The sequence below is a fragment of the Camelus ferus genome, chromosome 17 (assembly GCF_009834535.1).
Source record: "Camelus ferus isolate YT-003-E chromosome 17, BCGSAC_Cfer_1.0, whole genome shotgun sequence".
Lineage (NCBI taxonomy): Eukaryota > Metazoa > Chordata > Mammalia > Artiodactyla > Camelidae > Camelus > Camelus ferus.
In genome coordinates, this window is record NC_045712.1 from 29,874,194 (window position 1) to 29,899,332 (window position 25,139).

Here is a 25,139-nt window from a genome sequence, read left to right on the forward strand (position 1 = left end):
CCTGGCCCACACTGGACCCCCTCAAGTGGCAGCTTCTTTCCAGATCCCCGCTCCTGCCATCAGCCACCCGGCTTAAGGGAGCCGGCAGAGGGAGCAGACGCACCCAAGCTCCTGGGCGGAGGTCACTTGTGCACCCCTCTCTGCAGAGGGTGTGGGAATTCCGCTGTGACACTTACCAGCAGTCACTGGGAAGGCCAGAGAGATGACGAACGTGCAGGGGACCACGTGGGGCACGTCGGAGTTGACGGCACTGACTGACCCAGCCGAGGACCTGCTGCTGCACTGGTGGTCAGATTCTGATTCCTGGGCCCAGGCTCCGACCTGCAGGTCCTCGTCCACTTCACACTCACTCCCGGACGGATGAAAGCTGCCCACGGAGGACACGGGCCCCACGCTGGCCCTGTCCTCATCCTCCCATTCCCAGGCGTTCAGAGACATGCTGCCGGCGCCCCACGCGAGAGGCTCCTGCGAGAGGGGCTCAGCCGCCTCGGCGAGGCGGCTCCGAGGACTTGGTCCGTCCGGCAGCTCCGAGAGGCCCCGCAGCACCCGCAGCACAACTGTGTTTGGCGGTTGCTAGGAGACGGGCAAGGCCACGGCCCGGGGGCGGGGCCCCTCCTGGGGGCGGGGCTCCGGGCCAGACTTCCGGCCTCAGCTGGTCCCAGGCCAGGTGCGCAGACAGCTCTGGAAGACAGGTGTATCCACAGGCAGGGCCAGCTGTCTTCCGTCATCCACTCATCCATTCAGTCCTGAAGGAACTCCTGCTCTGACGGTAAGCATCTACCCTCCACCTGACCCTTCCCTACAGAACAGGGGAGAGGGGCTGCTAGCTCCCACTGTAGCTCCATCTGCCCCCACCTCCCGTCCTCTGATGAAGGCAAAGGAAGCGTTGGGCTCTGCAAACTCAGGTCACCCCACCCCTCTCCCATACAGGCTCTCTGTCTCTGCCGCTGATGTCCTGAAAATATCATGAGAAGTCTGTTCAGTGATCATGAGTCCCAAACTCAAGAGATGAGGAAACTGAGGTGACACAATTTGCCAGAGGTGACACAAGCCAGTATGTGGTGGCACTGGATTGAAATCCAGGCCATCTGACTCCAAAGCTTGGGCTCTGGGAACACCCTTACCCCTGCCCCGCTGCTGAGAGAGTTCTGGTTGCTGCTCCGGATGCGGAAGACCCCAGAACACCAAAGGGGCTGGGGTGGAGGGACACACTGAAGAGGCAACTGACCGGAGGGGATCTGGGCAGGCTTCATGGAGGAGGTGACAAAAGCCAAACTGTGGTGCTTGCCAGGCAGAGAAAGCAAGAGAAGGCTTTCCAGGCATATGCAAAAGTCCAGGGGAGTGAAAACGTATGGCAAGTTCAGGAAAGGATGATGGGGCTGGGGAGGTGAGCGGCGCCCCTGGCACAGAGCCACAGGGCAGTAGTTTGTTCAAGAGAATGGCAGCCGAGGCGCCACACACGCCTGACTGTTGTGGAAACTGAGGCTCTAAGCTGAGACATGACCCAGCCGTAGCCAGAGAGCCAAACTGTGGCTGGAGCTGGAACCAGAACCCAGGCCCCTGCCTCCCACTACCCGCCTCCCTAGACCACCCCTAGGGATTCCAGAATACTGCCCACTGACTGGGGCCCTCCAGGATTCCTCAGGTTTGATCAGCCTAGAGTAACTGAGCCTCAAGAAGAGCTGCGAGGGGAAGTCACCAGATGGCAGCGAGCTCCCTGGGGAAGAGTACTCACCTTCTCACCCCCGGATGCCGTGACCACCTGTCCAGCAGCCTGGAGACATGGGCCATAAACGAGGAAATGCTAAACAGACACACACAGGGTCAGAAGGAGAAAAGGCTCCATTAAGAGCAGGTCGAGGGGGGAGGGTTTAGGTCCCTGGTAGAGCATGTGCTTAGCATGCACGAGGTCCTGGGTTCAATCTTCAGCACCTGCATTAATAAATAAATAAGACTAATTACCTCCCTCCCCCCAAAATAAATGAATAAAAAGAAACTTCCACTTTAAAAATTGAATTAAAAAAAACTAGCAGGTCAGTGACAACACCCTCCCTGAACGGACAGCAGGCCTCCTGTGCCTCCAGTGCCTTCTGCCCCCAAGGCTGGTCTGGCTCCCAAGGGTCCCTGGTCACCCTATTACCGAGGCCAGTCTCCCCAGCATTGATTGTGGGGACGTCCCTGAGCTCAGGGTCGAGAGGCCACAGGTCTTGGACAAAAAGCCCCTGTCTGGCCCTGGATGTGCATCAGACTCACCTGGGGCCCTGCTCAGGAACTGGGGATAGACTGTTTCCCAAACAACCCCCACAATAGACTCCCTCCCACACGCTCTTCTTACCGTGTGATGTCAACACTCTTCCCATCAGGGGCGGGACTCGTTCCCTTCCAGTTGAACCCAGATGGAACTCTGGGACCACCTCAGCCAGCAGATGATGGTGGAAGTGACACCACGTGACATCTGAGGCCAGGCCATGCGAACTCCACGGACTCCTGCCTTGCGCACTGGGCCACTCCCTCTAGGAACCCAGCCACCACGGCGTGAGGAAGCCCGAGCAAGCACGCGGAAAGGCCGCCAGCCTGCCTCCCTCCGGACGTGTGAAAATACCAGCCTTCAGATGACTCCAGCCCCCAGTCCTCGAGCCCCCTGGCTGGCACCGCGTGCAGCGGAAACCAGCCGTCTCCATCAAGCCCTCTCTGAACTGCAGGCTTATCAGCAGAGTAAGTTACTGTCCTAAGCATCTAAGTTGCAGGATCATTTGTTGCGCTATAATAAGTAACCAGGACAGAACCCTTATTTTTTTAAAGTTACCTCCACCAAGACAGAAACTGGACAGCCAAGATTTGGAACCACTGCCTTGAGGGAGGTAGTGACCAAGTCAAGACCCTGGGCACCGGGGGATGGAATGAGGGCACATGTGTGCCAGCTGGTACTCAGGCGTGAGGGGTGCACCGTATCTTTATCCAATCATCTGTTGGTGGACACTGAAGTTGCTTCCACGGCTTGGCTGTTGTAAATAGTGCTATGAACACTGGGGTGCACGCAGCTTTTCAAATTAGAGTTTCTGCTGGATATATGCCCAGGAGTGGGATTGCTGGATCATAGGGTAGGTCTGTTTTTAGTTTTTTACGGAATCTCCGTACTGTTTTCCAAAATGGCTGCACCAAGATGTTGTAGCATTCCTTTTTATGGCTGAATAATATTCCACTGTGGGATATACCACATGTGGTCTACCCATTCATCAACTGATGGACACCGAGGTTGGACTTTAGGGCATTTACGAAAAATGCTGCAGTGAACATTGCCGTGCAAGTCTCTCTGTAGGCAGATGTCTTCATTTCTCTTGGGGGGGCACCCAGGAGTAGGAGAGCTGGGTCATGCGGCAGTTCTCTGCTAACCTTTTACTGCCAAACCGTCTTCCAAAGTGGCTGCAGCACTTCACTTCCCCGCCAGCAACGCCTGCGGGTTCCTGTCCCTCCACATCCTCAGAGCACTTGCTCTCCGTCCTGCTTGTTCCTGCCATTCTGGCGAGGGTGAAAGAACCTCTCACTGGTTGGCGTTTGTGTTTCCCTAATGACGACCGATCCTGGGGTCTTCCCATGCGCTTACTGGCCGTCCATAGATCTTCTCTGGGGAAATGTCCGTCCCCATCTTTCGCCCACTTGTGCTGCTGTTTTGCAGGGGAGGTAATTAGGTTTACTTACTAATGGCAGCCCTGGGGATTGAACCCAGGACCTCATGCATGCTAAGCACGTGCTCTGCCACTGAGCTCCACCCGCCCCTCACCACCCACTTTTTGATGGGTCTGTTTGTCATCTAATTATTGAGCTGTCGTGGGAGTTCTCTGTCAGTTCTGAGTACAAGTCCTGGATTGGGCATGTGTTTTGCAAGTATTGTCTCCCAGTCCCCTGCCTGTCCTGTCATTTCTTATTGGTGTCTTTACTACTGCACCCTGAAGTGCAAGTTTTGAATTTTGATGAGATCTAATATATCGATTTTTTTCCTTTTAGAGGACCATGCGTGCGGTGTTGTAGCTAAGAAATCTCTGCCTGACTCAGGCCCATTTTAACTAGAGAGAAGTAACACTTGGCATCTGAACACTAAGCCAATCCACTAACCGAGACTCCTAAAAACTTAAAAGCTTTGACACTAAAAGTGATGTCTCCCGGGCATTCCCACACATGCCGGGGGTCTGAACAGAATGACCTAAAGTTTCTGAAAAACGGTTTGACAATATCAAGGGCTTAGATGTCCCGACTCCTCGGCCCTGCAATAAATCACTCAGGAATATACAGCCGATGGTTCACAGTGTTGTTTTAAGGGAGAAAAACCACAGACTTCCTCTGGGCACATGTGCCGGACAATGAAGCACCTCAAAGGTCAGTCCTGAGAGGGAGCGCGGACCAGCCCTCAAGAATATTTGCACCAGGACAGTAACGATGGGGAAGCCGTTAGGAAGGGGTGGATGCGCACAGAAAGGTCCCAAAGGCTGCTTTTCAGCTTGTTTCTTTTTGTCACCTAAGTAGGTGCAATTCACGTTCTGTACGTTTCACCCTTCCTAAGTGTTCTGACAGATGTGAACAGCCTTTTAATCACCACCCCCAGCGAAGATACAGACTGTTTCCATCACCCCCGAAAGTTCTTTCATGCCCAAATGCGTGGAAAACATCTGAAAACAAACACATCAGAACCCTGTGCTCCCCCCTGTTGGCACGATGGGGGATGATTTTTGCTTTTTAGCATTTTTCTGGGCTGTTTAAAGGCGCTTCGAACAATACGTTGTTTGGAGTGGCTCAAACAATGCTGCGCTGACTTCAGAAAACCCTTTCCCCGCCAGGGCCTCCGCTCTCCCCCACGCAGACGCTCAGCCATCCCCCCGCTCAGACAAAAGCGCAGGAGACCTCCGAGTCTGCTCACTCCAACCTCAAACAAAAACCCTGTGGGTCCAACCGGAATGATTTCAGAGGCGCCTGGTAACACTGCCCAGCAGACAGACAGGCCTGACAGCGCCCCATTATCAACCCCGACTTCCCTGCCCCTGCTGGGCTGGGGGGGGGGGGGTGCGGAGGCCAGGCAACGGCTCCATGGCCCAGATATTGAAAGGCTTTCTTTTCAATACGGACTGGCCCAGAAAAGTTCCTGTTCAAAGGACTCCTTCACCAAAAGCAGCTGCCAGCTGCAGCAGCAGGGGTGGCCTTGCCCGGGTTACCAGCTCTCAGCATTTACACCAAATCAAGTCACAGTCCTCTGAGGCAGCTCAGAAGCCCAGAGCCAAGCCCTAGGGTCCTGCCTAGATGCACACAGCAGCTCCCCAGGCGGCGGGGCTCCGGGCCAGAGGGCGCTCCAGTCCCGCGCAGCCAGCTAGACGGCGTCTTCCTTTTGAGGGAGTGAGTTCACATCTACAGAAGTGTGTTCAAACAAAACAACGTGATTCGTGCCTACTTTAAGCCAGGACCCGTGCAGGGCACGGGGTGTGCACCAGGTCTCCGGCCTTGTGACGCTCGGACCTCATGGGAAGACTGCAAATAAATGGCAGTGTGGTGCAACAGCCGCTTTAAAAAATACATGTCATTTGTAGGCAGAGAAAGCACATGGAAGGCCACAGGCCACACACCACAGCGTTCCCAGTGGCAGCGGCAGGGAGGCAACCGAGATGGGAGCTGGAGGTCTTCTCTCAGCGCACCAGACACCGGTCCTGGTGAACAGACAGGCAAGCATCCCTGCCCTTGTGGCTGATATTCTGACACAGGGAGACAGACACACACAAGGACAGAGTTTGTTAAAAAGGGCAGAGGGCTTGCACTGTCGCTGAAGGCCTCACTGAGGTGACGACGTTGGAGCAAGAGACTTGGAGGTGAGGGAGTGGGCTGTAAGTATCTGAGGGAAGCAGATGCAAAGGCCCTGTGGTGAGTTAGAACAACACTGAGGAGTTCAGTGAGTGCAGCAGTGCGGTAGTGAGGGCAGAGGGGTTTCAGGGGATGCAGGTGCCCTCTGCGCGGGGCCTTGGGGCCGTTGTGAGGACTCAGCCTTTAGTCCCCATGAGAGGGAAATAATTAGGGGTCCTGAGCCAAGGAGGGCACCCCTTGGCTGTGGAGAACAGACAGATGTAGGAGTTCAGGGGCAGTTCCTGAGAGGAGGCTGTTGCAAGGATACAGGTGAGAGCTGCTGGGGGCTTGGTCCAGGGTGGTGGCAGGGGAGCAGAGAGAAGGGGTCAGATCGGGGTGAGTTCTGAAGGCAGAGCACCGGACGGACCGACAGACGGGACATGGACGTGAAAGTGAGAGAAGACGCCGAGACGGCAGGGACGTGCCGAGGAAGGCGGGAGGAGCCAAGATGGCGGTGGGGGTGGGGTCAGGAGTCCAGGACTGGGAACACCTGTATCCCCTGACCCATCAAGACACACTTGCATGACACTGCCCGCAGGAATGAAAATGGTGCGGCCACTCTGGAAAACAGTCGAAGCCCCTCCAAAAGTTAAACATAAAACAACTGTCCAACCCAGATCTCTACCCTAGGTACATACCCAAGGGAAATGCGAACACAAAAACTTGTACATGCACGTTCACAGCGGCATTATTCACAGCAGCCCCAAAGCGGAAACAATCCACATGTCCACCAAGAGATGAATGGGTAAACAAAACGTGGCCCATCCATACAAGGGGATGTTACTTAGCCATCGACAGGAATGAAACGCATGCATGCTACCCATCACACACATGAGCCCTGAAAACACTTGTCGTTAGTCTTCTCAAAGAGAAGCCAGTCACAAAAGGCCATGTATTATGTGATTCCGTTTATGCAAAGGTCCACAATAGTCAAATTCACAGAAGCAGAAAACAGTGGTTGCCTGGGGTAGTGGGAGTGGAGGGTGGGAAGCTGGAGGAGGGGGTGTTAACCAGCACAAGGGTTTTGGGGGATGGGGGATGAGAATGGTCTAAAATGAAACTGTGATGATGGTTACACACTCTATAAATACACTAAAAGCCATTTAGGTATACACCTTAGGCGGGTGAACTTTGTGGTCTATAACTGGTAAATAAAATATGTCTTCCCTCTGCCCCCCAAAAAAGAAACAAAAACATTGCCTTGTCAAAAACAGATGTTACAGTGAAAGCCAGAAACCTCCAGCCCCAGGAAAGAACCACCAAATCTGTTTGTCAGTCCTCCCTTTTCTGCGCACTTACACCCACGTGTCCTCATAGAAAGTGTTTAGCCCTGTTTCGTGCAGGTTTGTGGTACACGGTACATCCGTATTGAAGTGTACACAATATGCTGTGACCTGTTTCCCACACATCCTTTTTCAGTGATTCATCCTGGCTGCTGTACTGATGGGTACCACACAGTCTCCCGTTTCTCACTATTACAAACAATGATGCAGTGAACATCCATTACACGTGTGTTCTTCTAAGGCAGAGGCCAAGAAGTGGAGTTGATGTAAAACTTTTCAGGCAAATTGCTACTACTTTCATAATTTCTAAAAATGCATGTCCAAAATGGTTGCGGAGGAGTATCTGACTCCTCCCTGGCAGAGGCATATCTTGGGCAGTCTTTAAGCATAAGTAGAAATTTGCCAAATGAATCAAGAGCTCGTTCTGGGGTACTGCAGCAGAGGAGACAGAATTTTACCACTTTCGCAAATCCCAGAACTTAACCTGTAAATTCCTAGCGCTGTACACAAGGCCAGATCCTGCCCACCTTGTAGCTGAAGACAGTTGACGAAATCTGCCTCTTGATCCCGGGAGGCTGGATGAGGGTACCCGGTTCCGGTATCAGGTTAGGACATCTCAACACTTCTCTTGTCAAAAAAAAAAAAAAAGTGGGGGTGCGGAGGAGAAATAGCCTAACACTCATCTGAAAGGCTGGCTTTTCTTTCATCTCCCAGAAAGGTGTTCTAAGGCACCGGAGAAAATGTTGGCCAAACACCAATAGGCACATGAAAAAATGCTCAATATCACTAATTATCAGAGAAAGGCAAATCAAAACTAGAATGAGGTATCACCTCACACCAGTCAGAATGGGCATCACTCAAAGGTCCACAAACGATAAATGCTGGAGAGGCTGTGGATAAAAAGGGAACCCTCCCACACTGCTGGTGGGAATGCAGTTTGGTGCAGCCACTATGGAAAACAGTATGGAGATGCCTCAAAAAACTAAAAATAGACTCACCATAGGATCCAGCAGTCCCACTTCTGAGTATACATCCAGGGAGTACTCGAATTTGAAAAATTTGAAAAATTACATGCACCCCAATGTTCATAGCAGCACTATATACAATAGCCAAGACATGGAAGCAGCCTAAATGTCCATAGACAGATGACTGGATAAAGAAGCTGTGGTATATTTATACAATGGAGTACTATTCAGCCACACAAAAAAATAAAATAATACCATTTCCAGCAACAGGGATGGACCTAGAGATTGTCATTCTAAGGGAACTAAGCCAGAAAGAGAAAGAAAAATACCATATGATTATCACTCATGTGGAATCTAAAAAAAGGAAAATGGACACTATGAATTCATCTACAAAACAGAGACTCACAGACATCGTAAACAATCTTATGATTACCAGGGAAAGGGGGTGGGAAGGGATAAATCTGGGAGTTTGAGATTTGCAAATATTAGCCACTAGATATACGAATAGATTTTTTAAAAGTTTCTTCTGTACAGCACAGGAAATTACGTTCAATATCTTGTAATAGCTTTTAATGACAAAATATGAAAACGAATATATGTATGTATATGAATGACTGGGACAGTGTGCTGTACACCAGAAACTGGTAATTGACTGTAAAAGGAAGGAAGGGAGGGAGGGGAAGGGAAGGGAAGGGAAGGGAGGGGAAGGGGAGGGAGGAGGGGGAGGGGAGGGGGAGGGGAGGGGAGGGGAGGGAAGGAATGAACGCATGCATGCATGCTGGCTAAACAGCTACCTGTTAGCCTGCTCCCAGCTCAGAGACTGAATTCCGGTCACATAACCAAATCACATCCTGGGGCACAAAGGGGCGGGAGGACGAAAGACCACCACTTTCCTATCCCCGAGGCGGCCCGCCCTCCAACACACACAGAGTTGAGAGAGCCAGGGCCCAGCTCAGATCAACTTCTTTCTGGGGGAATGGCCCTAATGTATCTCCTGACTTCGAGCTCGGCTTTCCTCCGCCCGCCCTGGTTACCACGTGAGGCCCTCTGCACCAGCCCTGGTGGAGCGAGACGTGGTTTCGCGAACCCAGTATCTGAATGATGCGGGGGAGGAGGGTTGTCCGAACTCGCTCGTGGGGCTACCCTCCAAAGGCTTTCTGGAGAGAAGGGGCGGGGTGACGCGTGGGCGTGGGGACACGCCTCCAGCAGCTGCACCAGGCTGCCACCCTCCAGCCTCTCCTCAGCTTCCTATCCTGCGCCCACCCCTCGCCCTCGTCTCGGGGCAAACTTTCTGCACAGAGCGGGCGGGGAGCTGAAAGCGGACAGACCCGACAATGGGAGGAAGAGAGGAGACACCAGGAACGGCCCGGGAGTGATGAGGGGAGGAGAGCGCGGGGGACACCGAGAGACGCGAGAATGGGAAAGAGAGCAGGCAGTGGCGGCCCCGCGGGGGTCTCGGGGCCCCCGGGCCCCCTCCTCAGCCCTCTTCAAGCCAACCCGGGTAAACACAGACGCCCTGCCAGGCCAGCGCAGCTGCTGGACACAGCCCTCGGCGCCGCTCCAACCAGTCACAGCTAAGCCCCTCCTTTCGAGAAACTCTAGGGCCGCCCCTGGAAGTGGCGGGGAGGACGGCCTGGAGGAGCACACTCGGCAGTGATGGAGCCCAGCGGCCCGGGCGCGGAGGCCAGCATGGAAGGCGCGGCGGGCGACCCATACCAGCGACCCGCGCGACGCACGCAGTGGCTGCTGAGCGCCCTGGCGCACCACTACGGGCTGGACCGCGGCGTGGAGAACGAGATCGTGGTGCTGGCTACCGGCCTGGACCAGTATCTGCAGGAGGTCTTCCACCACCTTGACTGCCGCGGCGCCGGCCGCCTGCCCCGCGCCGACTTCCGAGCCCTCTGTGCGGTGCTGGGACTGCGCGCAGAAGGGACCGGCGCCACCAGGGAGGCCGCCGGGGATATGGCTGCCGGAGACACAAACCCTGGGGATGTGATGGCTGGGGACGAGGCCGTTGGGGTGGCCACCGACGGGGACGCGGATGAGGAGGAGGAAGCACGTCTGGCGCTGCGCGCCGAGCCGCCCGAGCTCACCTTCCGCCAGTTCCACGCGCGCCTCTGCGGCTACTTCGGTACCCGCGCCGGGCCCCGTCTGCCCCGCGGTGCTCTCAGCGAGCACATCGAGACACAGATCCGCCTGCGGCGTCCGCGCCGCCGCCGCCGCGCGCCCCGCGCGCCCGGCCCCGACGGCGGCCCGGACAGCGAGCGCCTGGCGCGGTTGGAGGAGGAGAACAGCAGCCTGCGCGAGCTGGTGGAGGACCTGCGCGCCGCGCTGCAGAGCAGTGACGCCCGCTGCCTAGCGCTGCAGGTGCGCTAGGGTCCCGCAGCCCAGAATAGGGGAGCGGGTAATGATGGAACTGGCGGGGGTGTGGGGGCGTTTGAGCACCGGACTGGCTGCAGAGCCCCTACTGGGCAGAGCAAGGGCACAGAGGGCAGCCCGCCCCACTTTAGCCTACTTGCATCCTGTCCCTATCCCACCCCCTTCCACTCCAACCCACTCCAGTCCCCACCCCTACTCATATCACCATTTCAACCCCCATCCCAGCCCCACCCAGATAATCATCCCACATACATGGCGCCCCCATCTCATTTTGCCCCGCTGACCCAGCAGTGGAACCCTCCCAGGAAACCCGGGCTGCCTCGCACAGGCTCCTGAGCTCTCTGTCTGGCCAAGTCTAGGAGATAAGGTGTGAGGAAGGCCCTGTCCCCACCCTTCAGGAGCTCCCTGTCTAATGGGGTTTGTGGGCATCTCCATGCATTCAACAAATATTAGTGGGCCTCCCTCAGGGCCAGGCCTAGCATCCCAGTGCTAAATAGTCAATGTCACTGTCGCTCAAGCAGGCACTGGCCACCTAGCACCATGCAGCCCATCCTGAGATACGGAGAAGGAAGCACTAAGAGAGGCGTGGCCCCAGCCCAGGCACCTGGGATGCAGTCAGCAAACACTGGGGCGCCGTGTCCTGCCATGTACCAAAGGCAATACAGGAGAGTGAGGAGTCAGAGGAGGACAGAAACAGCCTCTGCCCCAGGGGACCACAGGCCAGGAAGGAGCTGACGTATCAGCCCTGCAGGCTCTCCACACGGCCTGGTCACAGCCCTGAGGGGTAAAGAGAGGCGCGGGGCACAAGGTGTGGGTATCGGTGGCCACAGCAGTGGCTGGGCAAGGGCGGCGGCCAGCGTGCACCGGAGAAGCAAAGTCTGGAGCAGGGAAGTACTCCCTTTACGTGGAGTCAGATCGTCCAGGATCATTCGTTCTCCAAGTCTTTACTGAGCACCTACTGTGTGCCAGGCCAGTTCTGGGTGCCAGTAAAGACAGAAAAAAACCGCACCCTCAAGGAGCCGGCAGTCTAGCAGCAGGCACCCGGGAGGGCCGGGGTCGCCGTACGATGCACAGAGCGCTCCCCGAGTCTAGGGGGTGGAAGAGCACAGGGAGCTGGCGCTCCGACTGCAGGAGGCGGAGAAGGAAGGGACGGTTGGGACTCACTACAACCGTGCAAAGAACAGAACGGGCTTTGTGCCTCGGTTGCCCTTGTCCATTAAAGGGGGAGGGGGGCGCCAAGAGCGCCTGCGTCGTTAGAGCTACGGCGAGGGTTAGACGAGTTCAGATGGGCCCTGGCGGGCGGTACGCACCCGCGTGAGAAATGGCTGCTCTGCTAACGTGTTCGGCCCAAGTGGTGGGGTGCGGCGCCAGGCATTCACCGCCTGCCCCTGCTGCCCTGTCCCAGCAGGTTGGCCTCTGGAAGAGCCAGGCGGGCGACCAGGAGGCGGCGCGCAGCGGGCCCGAGGCGGCGGCGCGGGAGCTGCGGGAGGCGCGGGGCGCGCTGGCGGCGGCCGAGGCCCGCGCGGGGCGGCTGTGCCGGGGCCAGGCCGAGGTGCGGCGGCGCGCGGAGGCGGCGCGGCAGTCGGTGCTGCGCAGCCTGGGGCGCGTGCGCGAGCTCGAGGCGCTGGCGCGGCAGGTGCCCGGCCTGCAGCGCTGGGTGCGGCGGCTGGAGGACGAGCTGCGGCGCTACAGGTGAGCAGGCGACCCGGGTGCCCAAGATCACCTCCCGTTCTCCCAAACGTCAGGCGTGCTTTCTGTCCCCCAGCTTGTTCTCGTGGTCCCCTGGTTGTTCATGTGCTCACGTATCTATCCACCATCTATCCATCCATGTGCCTGTTCACCCATGAAGTCCCTCCACTTGCCTATTCAGACTGCAATAGGACATAGTTATTCTTGGTTTTGGATGTGATCAATGTAATAATAATAACTGCTAACAATTACTGAGCACCTAATGTGTGCTAGGCTCTGAGCTAAGCACCTTCCCGACTTAACTCACTGAACCCTCGCAACCACCAGCCCTGGGAGGTAGGTACTGTTATGGCCCCATTCTACAGGTGAGGAAACATGCGCAGTGATCCCTTGTGTTAGCTCCACCGACAGAGGAAGCTGGGCTCGGGACCAAGGCAGGGTCTCTGACAGACGTGTGACTTTGGGCAAATCACTGTCCCTCTCAGTGCCCCCGTTTCCTCTTTGCTAGAACGTAGCTTGGAGTCCCTGCCTGCCAGGGTGGCTGTAAAGAGGCAGTGAGGTCCTGCCCCACACACTTAAGTCCTCAGTAAGCAAAGCTCCCTCTCGCTTTCAAATTGCAAGGCCCTTGGGCTGCCTGCCTTCCACATTTACTGAGCACCAGCTCGGTGCTGTGTCAGGCACTAAGGACGTAACTGTGAACAAAACATCCCGGGGCAGGGGGAAATCCTGAAATCCTTTCCCCGGGCAGCCACTCGTGAGCACATGAAGTTGCCACGTGAGCAGCAGGCTGGATGAGCGCTATGGGGGATGGGCAGGACCCTCCCCAGCACCTGAAGACCTGACACTCGGGCAGAGCACGGAGGGAGGGCTGTCACCTGGCAAGATGGGCCAGGGAGGGGGAGTACGTGCTAGAAGACGGGAATGATGTGGAATGAGCGCAGAGGCAGAGGAACCTTGGCACCGTCCAGAAACTAAAAGAGCAGCTGGAGGGGGAGAGCTGGGGAGGCCAGGCCAACCCCAAAGGTCGTGGCAAGGACTTTAGCCTTTCCTTCAAGAGAGAATGAAGCCCTAGAAAAAAGTTCTAAGCAAAAGGGTGACAGGAACAGACTTGCATTGAAAAAAAAAAATCACTCTGGCTCCAGTCGTGACAGAGAGGGGAAGGGCAGGAGACAGTGGGAGCCTGCGGAGAGGCTGTTGTCCGCCTCCAGCCTTGGAGGAAGGTGGTCTGGCCCAGCCTGGTGGGCAGGGCAGTCAGAAGGGGTGGCTTTGAACCTCGTTCCTCCCAGGAGGGACCGTGCCCTTGACTTCTGAGGCGCTCCCAGCTGGGACATGAGACGGCACAGCAGCGGAGGGAGGAGGCCCACCCTGGGCCAGCCTCCTGCAGCTCCAAATGTTTGCACAGTCACTTCCTGTTTGCATAGCTGATCGGATGAAGAGTGGGGCGCACTGGCTTGAGGCCGGTGTCCAGCTGAGGAACTTTCCCCAAGAGAAATAAAGGGTCTCTTCTTTCTTTCGCCCTAAAGTAACTGTCCTTTACAGCATGGCTATAGAAGTGACTACAAACTCTGGGCTGGCTCTTTGCACTGCGGGCTGGGTTCACACCCAACGCCTGTTCATTCCCCCAAGGACTGTGCAAGGGAGGGGTTTTCATCGCCATCTGACAGGCTGTGGGAAGTGAGGCTCTGAGGCCACACAGCCAGGAAGTGGAGAAGGTCTGCCTGCCCCCTCAGCCTGTGTTCTGTCTTTCCACATTACCTTTTTTGTTGTTGACTCACGGTTATAAGATGGCTGCTGTGCCTCCAGGCCTCACATCTGCTGTCCAGGCATAAAAGAAGAACCGGTGACGTTGGTGGTGGGAAGAATCTTCTTCTAGTGCGCTTTGCCTTTGTCTCCAGGGAGAGATCCCTCTTCTCCACTGGAACTTGCACCTCCGTCAGCTTGACTAGCTTGTGTCACGTGGCTGCTCCTGCCTGCAAGAGGGTCTGGTCATGTGGATTACCCCAGAAGCACTGGGGCTCTCTTAGGAAGGACAGAGGGAGCTGATAGTGAAGAGGTTCCAAAGGAGATGCCCAGTGAATGAGGAAACCAAGGGCCAGTGAATGAGGAAACCAAGGGCCAGAGAGTGACACCCTGTGAAGGTCACAAAGTGATCAGATGATGGTCGGTCACCTGTTTCCCTGCCCCTATAAAAACGTGCCCTTCAACCTTGCCCAGCCCCAGGGAGGAAGCAACTTGCCAGTATGGCCCACCGGTAAGTAACAGGCCCTCCTGGACTCCCCACCCCAGAAGTATCTGCAGAACACCTTACTGGCTGGAGTGGGCCGTGGGCTACCTTGTCACCTCTGCTTTTGCATGACAAGTGCTGGCAACTCAGTCCCCTGAGGGCTGAGCTGAACCCCCTCCCTCCACAGCTGGACCCTTGGGCCTGCAGTCTGGAGGAACCCGTGGGTAGGAGAGGCCCCACACCCCAGAGCCTGGAGGCCCAGCAAGTCCTCTTAAGTGACATTACTCTGGAATGCCTCCAGGTGCTCTGCAGATGTGTCTGGGGGAGAAAAAAAGTGCAGTGACTGCAATCTCCCCTGGGGATGACAGCTCGAAGCCGTTTGGTTAGAAGGAGTGACTCCCACTTTTCCTGCATCTCCCAGCCTTCAAAGCTGTCACAGAAACCGATCACTGCGGTCTGAGAACACTCAGGTTGGTGCTGGACCACCAGTTTTCAAGTGAGGAAACAGAGCCCCGGGATGGGGGTGATTCTCCGAGTCACGCAGGCAAGCTCAGAGGATCCAGGCCTGAGTGGAGTTTCCCAGCTCCTCCGAACCAGGCATCCCTCCCCTTCTCCGCCACCTGCTCAAATGGAATCCCAGCCACTCTCTTCCTCATTTCTCCAACTCCTGTTTAGTTCTTTTTCCTCCCACTCAGTCCTTTGTTGTGGGCTCCACCCTGCCCCTTACCTTTTTCCCAGGTAAGCCTCTCCTCGTGCAGTCTCTCTGGGATCGCTGCGGTCCCCAGCTTGCCAAGCTCTTTCCTCCGGGGTGTCAAGTTCCCAGCATGCTTTGTGGCTACCGACTGTGAGCCCATCTTTGGCAGAAGCCATGATCCTGGGCATGGAGTTCGTCCTCTGCCACCACCGGGGCCTGATTCTGGGCTGATTTTTAGGTTCATTTCTTAGCTCAGAGTTTCCTACCTGCACAGGTTGAGGTCCTTCCCTAAGGACAACATCCCAAGGCCAGTAAGTGGGGTTTTCTCACCTCTGTTCATGGACGAGACAGCCCCTCCCTGGCCGGACCCGGCTTCGTGCAGGGGGCCTCCTTCTAACTCACCACACGGGGTCTTGTGACCCTGTCCCTACTTGTGACGTCAGAACCTCGGTCCTGACCCCTCGTGGGCATTTCAGCTCCACCGCCTGCCCCTCACACAGGCCGGGCATCTCCCCTTCCAGTGTTTGCCCTTGGCTCTGAGTTCTTTCAAATGGCTATATCTGATTCATCACTTCTGTGTATCTGCAGTAGACCTGACTGAGGAGCCAGAGGGGAAGACGTGGCTTATGCTGCCATGATGCAAAGAGTTTCAAGTGGAAAATTTACAACGTGATTCATAAAACGCCATTTAACACCGCCATCCAACTAGACTGTTTCCCTGTCACTTCTCCCAAACTACACCCAGCCACTCTCTGCCTTTATCTCCTGTTGTCTTTCTTCCTATTCAGCCAGGTCTCTTAGATGAGTGCCAGAAAGCCTGACTCAGACTGACTTGGGTATAGAAGAAGTTGGCTCTTAGTCAAGTCTAGGTTATTTCCAGCTTCGGGCATGGCTGGATCCAGGTCCTCTAACAGTGACCTTCAGACATGGAAGCTGTACTTCACTCTCAGACAAGCTCTCTCCCCTGGCAACCTTGGGGCAATTACGTATCCATAGCTCCACATCTCGTACACAGATCCTCTCTCGTCTGAACCGTCCCACTGGAGTGCAGACTGGGTCTCAGTGGACCCACTTGGAAATATGTTCATCCCTGAACCTATCAGGGGGCCAGGAGGATGTGATGCTCTGATTGGCCAAACTTTAGTCACATAACCACCAAACATACACATACCCACAGTCAACTCTGTCGAACTTGGCTCCTCCCCGGAGAACCACAGGGGAGCGCATCCCAGACGCCCCGGGTCCTCTCTGGAATCCACAGCCCACATCCCCTTTCTTGTCCTGGGAACAGCCCATCTGCAGCCACTGGAGAATCTCTGAGCAGTGGGGGTCCAGGAGGAAGCATGCTTAAACGCAGGGCAGGCTCGTCTCAGAGTCAGCTCTTCCAGGCTGCTGAACGCTGCGGGGTGGTTGACAGTCCTCTGCACCCGCACTGACCTGGGCCTGTCCCAGTGTTTCAGAACTTGCTGGGAAGGTGGCTTGAAAGGTTCCTTATTACCAGTCTCCTGCCCCTTGGCGTTTCTTTGGGCTCAGAGCACAGCCCAAGGCTCCAGTAAGATGATGAATGAACAGACCAGTGAGCCCATGCATGGATGCCGAACACAAAACCATCTTGGCAGAAAAGGCCTGCGCGTGCAGGACTCCAGCACCAGGCAAGCCCCGAGTGGTCCGACAGACTGGTGCTGCTTAGAGGGGAACTGCCCTGGACTCAATGACTGTGGAGTCTCCAGAAGCCCCAGGTCTCAGCCATCTGCCTGCCCCGCCACCTCCTGCTCTGCGCCAGGGAGGAGCAGCTGGGTCTTTGGGACACCTGGGCAGGTGGCCTAGGGCCAGCACCACTGGGCAGGGGCTGGGCTCAGAGTCTCAGAACAGAAGACAGCAAACCAGCCCAGGTAGAGCAGAGGAGGGGCCGCTGGCCTGGCCTCTGTGGCTTTGTTGTCTGGAAGGATGAAAAGGCTGGGAGGGAGGGGGCAGGGAGAAGGAGGCCATCAGAGGCCACCTCCTTTCTTCTGCCAGAGTGCAGCCGCCTGCCTGACCCGGGATGGGCGGTGGAGGGGCAGTCAGCGGGTGGGGAGGGAGGGGAGCAGACGGGGCGGGGGGGGGGGGCAGTGGGCAGGGGCGCCGTCTGGAGCTGGAGGCGGCTGCTTGTGGATTCCATTATCCTTGGAACCGAGTGTGTGGGTGGCCGCTAGTGGGAACCCAGGCCTTCCTCCTGGGGACAATACCCAGGGCCCACAAAGGGACAGTGGTGGCTGGCATCCGCCGCAGGCCCTGCCTGGGGCCTTGGAGATGGTGAGGAGGGAGGCCCAGCCTGACCTGGTTCTTGAAGCCCAGCGTTTCCAGATATTTACCGTGGGACCAAGCTGTTCCGTCTCCCTCTGTGAGCCTCAGTGGCTTGATCTGTGAAGTGGGGGTGGCCCTGTTCCTCTGGAACTTGGTAGAGGTTCAGTAAGATGGGAGCAGACGGTGCATGGGCTGAGGGTGTAGCTCTGGGGTGGTGACCTGCGTAAGTCGTTCTTGCTCCTGGGAGCCTCCGTTTCCTCATCTGTAAAATGGGGGTGATGAGATTAATCATCATCATAATTATTTTACCCAGTTCATAGGGTATTTGAAGATAAAATGCTAACAAGTATAAAACACCTAGAATAGTGCTTACATTGAGAAAATTTCTAATGACTACTGAGATAATTATTGTGTTTATCCCTTATCACAGTGCGCCCCATAAAGAGTAATGGTAGTGCGGCTGGTGGTGTTAACATTAACAGAGTCTGGCCCCAGAGAGCCTTCTGTCTGTGGGACCTCCAGCAAGGAGTGGACAGTGTCAGCCGAGTGTGGGGGCCCTACCGGAGCCACAGAGTGTGGGCCCGCAGGGAGGAGGCGCGAGTAGCACCTCTGGGGAGAACAGTGTCATCTGAGCTGGGTGCTGAAGGATGAGTAGGAGTTTTCTCAGGCATCGCAGATTCAGGCTGCAGTGAGTGCAGAGGCTTAGAGGTGTGAAGGCCTTGGTGCCTCTTGGGAACAGAGAGACATGTGGATGGCGGGTTTTAAGTGGCAAGTGTCAGGAGAGGAAGCTGGAAGGGCAGGCGGGGATGGTGAAGGGTCCTGAGCACTGTGCACAGGCCTTCACCCCGGAGAACAAGGGAGACAGAGGAGGGCTGGAAGCAGGGAGCCGAGTGAGCACGGGGAGAGACCCTCCCAGCTGTCTGTGGAGGACAGCTCAGACAGGAGAGGCCAGAGGCAAGGAGGCTGTTTCTGGGTCAAGAGAGAGAGGACGAGGCCTGACCTCCAGTGCCTGAGAAGGGATGGACTACCAGCCACACAGCGGGGGGCCTCACCTGGAGCTGGGGGGGGGGGCCTCAGTCATGCCATCCTCTGCCCTAAGACAGAGCATTCTTCAAGGACAGAACCTTAGGATTTGCAGGTTGAAACAGACTTTGGAGCAGGAGGCAGCAGCTGGTTGACTGTGGGGACCTTCCTCGGGGTGGAGGAGCCAGCAAGGGGTCACCCAGAAGGAGTCTTGGCGTCCTCACCTCGTGCTGGGCCAGGCAGAGCGAACTCGTGTGGCTTTCACCCTGGCATTCAGAGAACCCGCTGATGGGCAGTGGGTACTTCAGAGACGCGTGGGCCGGGGGCCGAGCTAGGACCTCAGGGGTCGTGGGGAAGAGAAGCTCACACGGGCCACGGTCACAGTCACAGACCCACAGGAGCCCAGCTCAGCAAAGGACCGCACTGGGCACAAGCTGAGGAGGGGTGCTGGGTGAATGTGGTTCCTCCCGGCTCCTCAGGGTCGTGACAGGGCCCAGGAAGCCTTCGCTGGGGGGTGGCCAGACCTTTTATCCCCCAGACACCACCCTGAAATTGCCGCCGGAGTTAGTAGAGACACAGCACCCGGGTCTCAGTTCAAATTCCAGCTGCCGTTTCTTGCTGCATCCCCGACATCTCTTGCTACACTGTCCACAGGTTACACGCTCCGGCCAGTCTCACACGTGGGTGGGGACACCACCCCTGCACAGGGATGACATCCGTGGGCAGCTGGGAAGACGTCTCCAGTGGCAGGCTTATCAGTTAGGGGTACCTTCAGCTGCCATCATGGAGAACTCACCTACCCGTGCTTGGAACACGCCGGGGTTCGTTGTCCACGCCTAGCCATAAGTCTGGGGTGGGCTCTGTGACGGGTCTTTGCGATGTCCCTCAGACATGTGGCCTCCACGACGCTTTTAAAAGCAGAAGGAAAGTGGAAATCTGTTCTTTTCTATCCAGAAAAACAAGGCCTGCCCAGAAACCTCGATTGGACGTCCACCCGGCACAAGAGCCAGGGCAGGGTCACCGAGGGGCAGAGGAGCCCGGGGACGAGTGAGGCCGTTTCAGTCCTGGGCCTCTGCTTGTCCCTGCTTGATTTCCTACACCCCTGCTCCATGCGGCAAGGACCCCAGATCCATAACTTGTCAAATTCAGTGACGCAACATACTGCCTCCCAGCACCTGGAGGTGAAGTTCAGGGAAGAACGCTGCCTGCCCGGCGCAGCCTGGGTGATGGCCACCACCGTGACCAGGACGCTAGGGTGCTCCAGCCGGCCAGGACTGGCACACACACTCACCCCTGTAGTCTGGAAGGGTGGGTGCTGGGATGGGCAGGGGGCAGGACAGCTTGGGCAAGCAGGGTGGGCGCTGTTACCAGGAGACAGAAGGACGCCGGTCAGACAAAAGCAACAAGCGTCCACCTCATACCTCCCTCTTGGAGGTGAGACCCCAAGAAGCAAGAAGCCGCAGCGCGGCACCGAGCAAAAGGAAGATAAAGAGCAGATGTCCGGGCCTCTGAGCCAGGTGGTGGAAGTTTTCGTGTAGTGGACGATTTTCCAGAAAGCCTCCGGGCCCAGCAGCGTGGCCGGCTCCCGCGTCTAGGGTGGTCCCGGTCCACGCAAGAATGTGCCGCTCACCCATGAGGGGCGGCCAGTTCCAGGGCAGAGGCCTGGCATGGCCTGCGGCTCCAGAGGAACCAAGACCCTAACGTGGCCTGGGTGGCACAGATGACTTCTGCAGACCCAAGCCAAGGAGACTCGAGAGGACCCGAGGGAGGGGCACCGCAGTCTCCAGGGTCAACCTGGGGCAGAAGCAGTGGTGGTGGTCCTGTGCGGGGAGCAGTGAAGAACACAGGTCTGCCTCCTCCGGGTGGGGGGAGAGCTACCTTGTCTTGGATATTCTGGTTGCTAATGACTGAAAGCAAACTCAAACTGCCTTAAGCTTGAAAACCTGAGGTGCCCGGGGTTAGGGCTTCAGTGTGTGAATTTGAGGGTGACCGTGGCCCTGAGTAATGGGGCCCCACTCCGGCCCCAGCTTCCCCCACTCTGTTTGCTGTGCACACCTCCAGCTGCACCAACTTCTCTGTTCCTCAAACCCCCAAATCTCACTCCAGTTGGGAACAGGGTTCTTGATCTGGCCACCCCCACCGGCTCCTGACTGATTCACAGCCACATCCTTGGAGGTCCCCGCCACAGACAGCCTGCTCCTCCGTCCTCTCTCATGGCTCCTGGCCTTCCCATCCTTCATTTATTTAAAAAAATTCCTTTTCATACTTTAAAAATTAACTTATATAATTATATTTATTAAATTATATAAGTATATAATATATAACTATATATTATTTATTATATAATAGTCTTTATTAAATTAATTTTAATGAGTATATTTAAGTATTTTATAAAATTATATATACCTTTTATAAATTATATATTAAATTCTATTTATAATTATATTCATATTTTATGTAATGTAACGTAGTGGGGAGGTGACTCATCCTTCACTTATTTTGTGACAACTTCATGGAGTCCGTCTCCCCCAGGGACCACGCCCAGCCCCTCCAGCGCCCAGCAGGGCGGCTGGCTCAGTTCACCTGGCGGATGAGTTACACAGCAAAATTGTAGCTCGGACTGGGGGGCCTGCTCAGACACCCCCACTGCGCCCGCTCCCCCAGTACAGGCGGCACCCCGGGTTCAGGTGGGGGCCAGAGACTAGGAACAGTCGAGAAGGCCCCCGAGTCCCCGAGGCCCGTCTGCACCCCCCCTCCTGATGACTTAGGCCCCGAAGCCTGTCTGCACCCCCTCTCCTGATGACTTATTTTCAGCTCTTCCTCCGAGGGCCCCAGGCTCTTCTTCCTACTGTTGTTCTCTTGTTTGCACACACGAGTCCCTGCTTCCTGCGAGCCTCGGCTCAGGAAACGCGGCACAGCCCAGGCAGCCGGGCGTGCGAGCCGCCGGGGCCTCCGGCTGCCTTCTGGTCCCTGCTCCTCGGGGGCCCTGGCCAGGCCCTGCATGTCCTGCCTGCCCTGCCACTTCCCAAAGCTCGGGGGCCACTCAGGAGGGAGAAGCAAAGGCAATGACGCTTCCCACCTGTTCCAGAAAAAGCTGAGCCCCGGGGGTAAGATGGTCTCTCATGTGCCACCTTGCAGTCAGCTGATTACAGCCCCAGTTCAGACAGGAGCCTACAGCTGCCATCAGGCATTCCGCTGATGTCATTAGAGCCCATAGCCATTTGACTTTAAGTAAGGAGGTCACCCCGGAGGGTCTGGGTGAGCCTGGCTTAATCATTTGATGGCCTTAAAGCGAGGCTGAGGGCTTCCCTGAAACGGCGAAGTTCCGCCTACAGACAGAGCTCCCACTGTGCCCAGCCACCTGTGATCTCCCCTCCTCTGGGTTCCAGCCTCGCTGAGCTGACCCTCCCCCAGCACAGAGAGCTCTTCCTGCTCATACAGCCCTTGAGACGGCACTGTGGCTATGGACATGGACAAAGGTGGACACGCCCACTAGCCCCACTTCCCTGGTTGAACCCTGCCTAATCCAGGCCCGAGGCAGAAGGGGAGCGACACTGACAAAGGAACAGATGCCACCGTTTCTGTGCACCTGCCCGGAGTGAAGCATTGTGCTCAGGACCTCACATCCACAACCTCATTTAACCCCAACGCAGTGCTGTGAACCGTTCATCAACAATCATGCTTTAGGCCGCAAGTGACAGAAAACTCAACTCAGAATGGCTTACACCACAGGGACAGGGATGACCCTGCCTGAGAAGTCAGGGGAAAGCAGCTCAGTGAGATTTGGGAGGACCCGACTCTCCACCGCCCAACTCTGTCTTCCTCAGCCTCTCATCTTGGCCTGTCGGTAAAGGTCCCTCACGGTCACAAAATAGTTGCCATGGCCTCAGGCATCACCACCACATCCAGAGACAGAAAAATAACCTCCTCCTTCCACTTCTCTGTTCCCAGAGATCCTCCTGGCAGACCTCCCCTTGCTTCTCATTAGCCAGGATCACATCCCACGCCTGTTCCTCAACCAGTTCTTGACAAAAGGAAGGAGTCCTCATGATCAGCTAAGACCAACCAGATCTGTCTGGAAGCACTTGGTCAGTCAGCGCCTGAAGAAATAACTGAGATGGTGCAGGCAAGATAGATGGGGTGTGACTGTTTGGGTTGTTGTATTTGGTTTCTATGCAACTGTAACAAACGACCACAAACTTACTGGCTGGAAATGATGGCCATTTATGATCTCATGTTCCACAGGCCGGAGTCTGGGCAGGCTTCCCCGGGTTCTCTGCTTCAGCTCCCACAAGGCTGGAGTTAAGGCGCTGGCCTTGGGCTCAGGGGAAGAATCTGTTTCCAAGCTCAGCCAGGGGTTGGCAGAATTCAGGTCCTTGTGGTTGTAGAACCAAGAGCCCATCCCGTGCTGGCTGCTGGCGGGTTGGGGGGGTCTCTCTTTACATCCTACCTCCCGTGGCCCTGTCCGTCCTCCAGCCAGCAGTGACCCCAGTCCTTCTCACATTTCACATCTCCCTAACATCCTGTTCTGTACCAGCCGAAAAAGTTCTCTGCTTTGAAAGGGACTCATGTGACGAGACGGAGATGATATCCCAGCTGAAGGTCAGCTGTCCCACGTAACACCACCATCGCAGGAATGACACCTCCCTGCGTCCCCAGACTGCAGGAATTAGGGTGGGGGACCTTGGGGGTCATTCCTAGAAATTCTGCCCACCCTGCAGCAGCCGTGGTGCCGCCACAGCGAGATGGACATCTCATCGGGAAGAAAGGTGAAGTGAGTTGTTCAAGGCCGTAGGGGTTCGTGGTGGCAGCAATCAGAAACCATCGCTGAAGCAGGAAGGGAACTGCTTGACAGGGCGTCTGGGAGCTAACAGAACAGCTGGGCAGGCTAGAGGCCCGGACATGGGCAGGAAGCAAGGGAGGGCAGACCCCGCTGGTCCAGGAGCAGAGTGCCGGGTGCCCTCCCGCCAACCTAGCTCTGTGGCCGCTGTCTCGAGCCCCTGTCATCAGATTCCACAGACAAGCTGACGTGAACCTGTACCTGTGTGTCAATGTGTGCCCTACAGACTGTCGGCCGCCTACCCCCTCACCCAGCAACGACAGCCCCAACTCCCGCTCGCCTGGACGGACACACTGTCCTGGCTACCCGGGAGGCCTCCGTCCCCCTCAGGGTGGCCTTTCTAGCCCCAGCCAGGGGGCTGTTACCTTCCGTAACCTCATTCAGTGCTCTCAGCAAATCCAGAAGGTGCCACGTGGCCTTGGGCATACACGTGAGACCTGAGTTCAGCACGCAGATTCAACACACTTTCCCTGGACTAAATTCTAACCACCAGGGAAAGCAGCCATCGGTTAAATCAGGGCCTAGCAAACTATGGCCCGTGGGCCACACTGCGCCTACTTCTGTACAGCATGCACGCTGGGATCTCCTGGGTTCCGTGTCATTTTTCACTATGTCTGCTGAGCCCCCGTGTTATGATTCTGTAGTTGCTGCTTTTCCTGAAATCATCTCGCTCTTTTTACATAATTTAGAAGGAAGTTCTATCACTACCGTGTGAACTCAGACGGTCTGACGTGCCCACTGTCTTCAGTCACAATAAATGTTGAACTATTTAAAACGCACACACCTGCCTGTCCGTCCGAGCATCGCCTCAGATCCTCTCAAACTAGCAGAGGCAGCAGGAGCGCCACGCGTTTAGACATACCGTTATTTCATCTCATCTTCATGGGACCCCAGGGCCCGTCCGTGTTTTCTGATGAATGAAGGGGGATTAAAACGGAGGCTGGAGGTGGGGCAGCAAGGGGACGTTGAGGAGGGTCCCGCTGCAAAGCCACGGCCCTGTGGGGTGGAACCCAGATTCGGCGGCTCCCAAGATCCCATCTCTGCACCGCAAAACCGAGGGAGGGGTCTGTCTGTCGGAGACCAGGTGCCGGGAGCTGCCAGGGCTGGAGGGAGGGGAACATCTGGCCCTGGTCAGACTGCGTCAGCCGCTGGGCTGGGGGCCGGATGTGGCCACTGGCCTCCAGCAGGAGGAAGACATCAGAGGCTCACCCTGGGCTCTGGGCGGTGCACAGATGTGGCCAGCTGGAGGGGACACCCAGCCGACAGAAGGACGCGGGTCTGTCTAAACGAGAGGGCACGAGGGGACAGTGGGCAGCCGAAGGCCCCCCTTCCCCAGAACAGCCTGGAGCTGAGAGGGAGGTGCTCCAGCAAAGCCTGTGGAGTGACAGGCATCTCTGGAGGTCCCAGCAGCCCCCCGCCACCCCAGCCCCTCCAAGGCTCCCAAGGAGAGAGGCCCTGAGGTGCAGCAGGGAGTGAAGGTGGGGTTGCAGCCCAGGGAGGCCCCCGCCGGCCCTTTCAGTCCTGCTTATCTCAGGCCCTGGACTGGAACTGGTCAGTTTCCAACTCCCCTCAACAATGCCAAGGTCTCTTTTTAACGAAGCAAGAACAGCCTGGCTTAGAGGCAGACAGAAATCAAGATCTCACTAGGACTGGCTGTTCGTGTGCTTCTCGTGTTTTTCTGGTGACTTTCTCTTTACAACCAGAGACACTGGCTTTTTACTCCTGGCGATAATGCTTCCTATCAAGGGGAATCTATGTCAGCAAACAGAAGAGCCCGTGACCCAAGGTGTCTGCAGTCTGGGGGGGCCACCGCTCGGCGGGGTGGGCAGGGGGTCGGGGAAGGGATGAGGCTGGGACTTGTGGCTCCAGAGCTAGTGCT

The 25,139-nt window shown here is 56.4% G+C and overlaps 2 protein-coding genes across 12 annotated transcripts in view; one reads left to right on the forward strand and one right to left on the reverse strand.

Moving 5' to 3' along the window:
• CFAP92 (cilia and flagella associated protein 92 (putative)) overlaps nucleotides 1-25,139 on the reverse strand; it is a 107,485-nt gene that overhangs the window by 49,895 nt on the left and 32,451 nt on the right. For all 11 annotated transcript variants that reach the window (XR_004312209.1, XM_032458752.1, XM_032458749.1 and 8 more), the window contains exons 4-8: nucleotides 17,466-17,659; nucleotides 15,148-17,070; nucleotides 13,952-14,166; nucleotides 1,736-1,932; nucleotides 177-799 (exon numbers count right to left, since the gene is read on the reverse strand). Coding sequence is in view for 10 of the 11 variants with exons in the window: in XM_032458752.1 (XP_032314643.1) it covers nucleotides 177-438 (262 nt within the window). In the remaining variant the exon portion in view is untranslated. The remainder of the gene's footprint in view (nucleotides 1-176; nucleotides 800-1,735; nucleotides 1,933-13,951; nucleotides 14,167-15,147; nucleotides 17,071-17,465; nucleotides 17,660-25,139) is intronic.
• The window catches only part of EFCC1 (EF-hand and coiled-coil domain containing 1), a 30,173-nt gene continuing 14,394 nt past the window's right edge, over nucleotides 9,361-25,139 (forward strand). Inside the window, 2 exon segments of the mRNA XM_032458760.1 lie at nucleotides 9,361-10,495; nucleotides 11,916-12,199. Of these exon segments, the coding sequence (XP_032314651.1) occupies nucleotides 9,785-10,495; nucleotides 11,916-12,199 (995 nt within the window). The 5' untranslated portion in view covers nucleotides 9,361-9,784.